Source organism: Pteropus vampyrus, unplaced genomic scaffold (genome assembly GCF_000151845.1).
Source record: "Pteropus vampyrus isolate Shadow unplaced genomic scaffold, Pvam_2.0 Scaffold11, whole genome shotgun sequence".
Taxonomy (NCBI): domain Eukaryota; kingdom Metazoa; phylum Chordata; class Mammalia; order Chiroptera; family Pteropodidae; genus Pteropus; species Pteropus vampyrus.
In genome coordinates this window covers 4,309,338-4,314,527 of record NW_011888792.1, presented here as the reverse complement: position 1 = coordinate 4,314,527, position 5,190 = coordinate 4,309,338, and the positions used below count along the sequence as shown (strand labels likewise).

Sequence of the window (5,190 nt, the reverse complement as noted above, 5' to 3'; positions counted from 1 at the left end):
TCTCCTTTTCTCAAGCACCAGCCTGGTTCATGAACATGTACATTGTCAGACTGTTCTGAAAAACAATGACCAACTTCAAACTCAGAGGAATAGGTTTATTGTATCAAAACTTAGTAGTGAGTGTTAAAAGTCCAGCCCCAGTCCCATCCCAGAGAAAGTGCAACCCAGGGTTGTGTTCCGGTCTTAACCTGCTGCAGAGAAGATTAATTCCTTATGCATTCTAATATATTTTAAATGGGAACAACAAAAGGTGTTATATTTATGGCAGCATGCCATTTAGTTGCAAGTAAGAGAAAGTCTGACGAAAACTAGATATACAATAAAGTGAAAGTATTTTTCCTTAGAACTGGAAGTCCAGAGTTAGGTCAGAATATGATTCAGTGGCTCAGCAATATCATCAATAACCTAATTGCTTTCTGTTTCTCCACTCCGTTTTTGAGCAGGATTATCTTCTTTCTAAAGCTAGCTCCCATCATGGTTGTAGGTTGTCTGTCAACTTACTTCTGGGACAACAGATCTCCATATCTAAAGGAGAAAGAAAAAGTTGTTTTCATATACTTTCTCCTCACTCAAACAACACAAACCTATTCTTACACATCACTGTCTCCAAATGTGTCATATACCTACCTAGACCAATAACAATGGCCAGGAAAAGGGAAAAGATTTACTTAGTTCTGAGACACGGACTTCCTCTTTAAATCCCCAAAAGGAGTCCATCTTCCCCCAAGGCATTGATGTAGATACCCCAATAAACCTGAAGATTTAATAACAGAAAGATCTTTGAAAACTGGTGAAACAGGCACAATATACTTTGCAAAGAGTTTCTTGAAAGCCTGCTAACGTACTGCTACAGTTCCAACAACTGGACCCATGGCTTTTTCCTTTTGCAACAAATGTTGATTGGTAGTACCATAATTCTCAACATTTAGTGTTCATATAGTCACCTGCTAAGCTTTTTAAAAATGCAGATACCTGGGCTGACACCCAAAATTCAAATTCAGTGGACCTGGAGCATTTTAACAAGCACCCAGGGTTATTCTGTTATGGGCATTGAGAAGATCAAACGTAACCAAATTCTGTATATCAGATATATATTTTTACTGACTGTTTTCCTACCATCACCATAACTCAGTACAACCTTCTACATTGTGACCAGGTAGAGCAATACAGGATAATTTGTTAGTTTGTTTAATTTTATTCTGTTTGATGCATGTGTTTTTAATTTTCAGCATTGGAGGAACTTGCATGTGACATAAACATATAAATAGTTTTTCAATTTGCTGATTTCAAAGTTTCTAAGAAGCAAATAGAGTAAAGAATCATTTAGGTAGCATGACATTATCTTCTGTGATACTTATTTCACTTAAATGTCACTAAATAAGTCACTAATGTCCATTTTGAGGCTTATTTTTACTCCTGGGGCTCTCTAGCTGCCACCTGTTAATAGTTCATGATGCTTTTTTGTTTGGTAATACAGTTATAAAGCCATCTGTGCCAGAGATAGCTGAAACTGAATTAATACCAATACTAACCTTCACGTACATACTTTTCTGTGTGTACGCGTGTGTATTATAATAGTATAAATGTTGCTTAGTGACATCGACATATTATGAGAGACTCCAACTATGGAGATATTGCATAGAAACAGAATTCTATGCAGACTTGTGTACCTGCTGATGCTAATATTGTTAATTTGTTACAAAGATGCTTTCAGGTATGACAGGCTCAAGTTTAGGTTAGTGCACTTCTTGCCCCAAAGGCTTGGATTTTAAGATGTTCTATTTGCTAGGACTTCTATAAGTTTGGAATTGTCTTTACTTCAGTGCTTGCTGGTACTTTCCTAAAATTCCTTGCTTATCCATATGTAATGGAGATATACAATCTTAGCACTTCTAATTTTTCTTCCTTAGGCACTATATATTTAGGTTGTTTCGTTTAACCACATAGTCAGGATGTCACCTGCCTATGTCTATCCTTGGTATAGAGGACTTGAAGAAGTTTCCAAGGGAGAACTTTATTTCTTAAAGGGGTATCTCTCCCAGCCAGATCTGTGTGTGTGTGTGTGCGCGCGCGCGCGTGTGTGTGAGCATGTGCTTGTATGTGTGTTTCCTTATGCCTGAGTCTAACTAACATTATCAGAGCTCTACCCGGTCTTGGTTCCATGACCCTTCTCTCTTTTCCCCTTTTTCTCTTCGTGGATAATGGATCAGAATTTTGGGAGACAGTAAGGCATAGTGGAAAGAGTTTAGTTTTAAAGTCACATTGACATGAGCTCAAATTCAAATCGACCTTAGACAAATTGCTCAGTCACTCTGAACATCTCTGTCTTCATCTGTAAGATTAGAGTAATTTTCATCTCATGTGTTGCTTTGTAAATTGAGTTCGCGCGCAAAGTGACTAGCCTAAGTGTGAGCTTTGTTGTTATTGTTGTTGTTGTTTTTTCCATTTCGAAGCTCCAGACTTTTAACAACAATGACTCATATAAGTTAGCACTACTACAAGCCCCTATGGTATTTTCCTAAAAGGGAATTCCTGGAAGCTACCAACAATTTTCCTCTTCGAACATGTTATGATATATTTTGGACATGATAAAGAAGCTTACAGCTTTTTAAATATTTATGTTCTGCGTGCCATGCATGCCAACTGTGTTTGCGCTCTCCATTTCTTTTTGTGCCTAGGAGACAAGCCAAACAGTGTGAGAGAAAAATACTGTCAGGACACAAAGTAAACTTGTCTAATGTGCACTCCGTGCAGATGTAACCTTAACAGAAAAGAGTGGAGACTGTTCCCTGCTAACACAGTGATACCTTGATTAACGAATCACCTGGGAACAAAGCTCCTTTATAAGCAAGTCAGCTAAGTAAATTTTTATTTTAAAACTTCATGAATCACATGAAATGGTACTGGCTTATGTCAAATAATTCAACAGTAATATTCTGGGTAAGCTACACTTGGGCCCGAGAAGAAATACCTCCTCAGAGAGTGTCTGTTAGTATAAAGGTGAAGAGGTGAATTCTAGGAAAAATTGTGAAGCTACTTCAGATCAATGTTTTTTCACTATTGCAACCACCATGCTTCATCCCCCACATACAGTCAGCAGTAAATTATTATCCTAGGAATGTTGCTGCTCTCAAAATTTTTCCCTTTTAAAACAGGAATCAAAATGATTCACACTTTGAGTTAACAGTTCAAGTTACTTTATCGTGGTACTACTTACTAATATCTCAATCCTGGCTCCAAGTTGGTACAACTTAAAGAGATTCTGACTTAATTGGTTTGAGATGGGGCCCAGAGTTTGATAGTCTAATACAGATTCAGGACTGTGAACTACTGCTTTAGAATAAAGTTGTATTTTCATATTGTGGTCTCTCCCTTTATAATATCCATGTTTATCCACATGCAGCTATAGGACACTTGTGTCAGAACCACTTGGGGTACTTTTAAAATGAAGGTTCCTATTGCCTCACCACAGAATCACCACTACCAAATCCTGAAGTGTATGGTATGTGTGAGCGAATGTGTGTGTGTGTGTGTAACAGAGACAGACAGAGAGAGAGAGAGAGTGAGCACAGGGTGGGGGGGTGGGGGGGTTTGGGCAGGGAAGGAAGGGAGAGAGAGCTAGAATGTTCATGATTCACCAACATCCAAAGTGATTCTGAGTCACTCTAAGGTTTGATAAACCCCTATCTTATTTATAACGTCTACCTCTTGGAAGAATATTTTGACTATCAATAAAGACTTTTAATTCCTCTTTGCTAATAGAAAATTCCCATAAACTGGTGATAGTGGGGTATTTATATGTTATATATCATTTATATTTTAAACAATATTATTTATAAAAATTATAATAACTTACACTCAATCTAAATAAAGCCAGACTTGTTTGCAAAAGAAAAATCAAATTTAGACAACTGAATGGTCTTTTCTAATACATACATATTTTTAAAGTATGAATATATAAATGTTATTTGAATGTAAATGCCCATTAATCAGTCATTATCTAATTATCTAATGGCATATTTCTAATATACACACAAAATTACAAGTCAAGAGTTTGTAATCATTGTTTGGAAATGTGAAATATATTTCTGTTCAATCTGAATCCATATCTCTCTCTTTCTCCTCCTCTCCCCCTCCCCCAATCCCCTATGCCCACTACAGCATCAGATGAAGAAGAGCCAACTTCAGCAGGTAAAGTTCCTATGTTGTAAAGTTTATTCCTATTTAATTTAATGCCCTTAATAATGGAGACACAACCCTTCAAAGTGTATATTTTAAGGTTTCAACCAGAAAACTGACACAATTTTAATTATTTACTTTTTAAAAAATTTATTTGACCCATCATACTCAGACTAAATGATGGAGTTTTAAATAAAAAGAGAATATAATTGAAAATTAGCTATCACAGAGGAAAACATAACACAAAATATCACATCAACATTGAAGAATAAGGAAAATTGGAAAATTAAAACTGAATGAAATGCTAAAAACAATAAAATGAGAAGGAAAAACTAAAATGATATCATTCAGAAAAATAATAACATGGAGAGAATAAAAAAGAGGAAAGTGATAAAATATACTCTCAGAACTATGACCTTCCAAGATATACTGCATTATCAAATATATAACCAGCATTGAATATGATACTTTTTGTTTAATGGTAAAAATTATGTTGTTCCCACGTTATTCGTTAATCAAAGTTTGAACATCTCTTTATTTAAAAATATAATTTTTACACTCATAACTTAATGATATGACACCTGGCATTATGACTCTGTTCCTCATCCAACTCATCATTTATTAAGCACAGACTCAGGTCTGAACTATTATGAAGAATGAAAGTGGTAGAGAAGGCATGGTATTTTCAACATGGCTCTAGGGCCGTGGGATGAGTCAAAGGGAAGTGCCAGGAGCCTAAATGTCAGACACGTTTATAAAGTAAGCAATACAGCTGATCTGATTAGCAGTTAATAAAAGGCCCAGGCTAGCTGACCAGCAACATCAGGAAAAAAGGGTCAAGCCCTGAAATATAGGGGTTAAAGCCTGGTCTAAAGAGAAGAAACCAGACCTCAGTACGAGATTTCTTCTTAGGCAAATATTTGAGGAAAGGAGTTAGGCCTGAGAGACAAGAGCAAGGAATGGTTACTGAAACTAAAGGGTAAAATGGGTCTTGATTTTATAGAGATTTTT

The 5,190-nt window shown here is 36.1% G+C and overlaps 1 protein-coding gene across 2 annotated transcripts in view; it reads left to right on the top strand.

Annotated features, from left to right (window-relative positions):
* The window catches only part of EDIL3 (EGF like repeats and discoidin domains 3), a 386,832-nt gene that overhangs the window by 143,117 nt on the left and 238,525 nt on the right, over positions 1-5,190 (top strand). The window contains exon 3 of one of the 2 annotated variants that reach the window (XM_011377761.2): positions 4,162-4,191. The exons of the other annotated variant lie outside the window; for it this stretch is intronic. Within the exon in view, the coding sequence (XP_011376063.1) occupies positions 4,162-4,191 (30 nt within the window). The remainder of the gene's footprint in view (positions 1-4,161; positions 4,192-5,190) is intronic. 2 annotated transcript variants of the gene reach the window in all.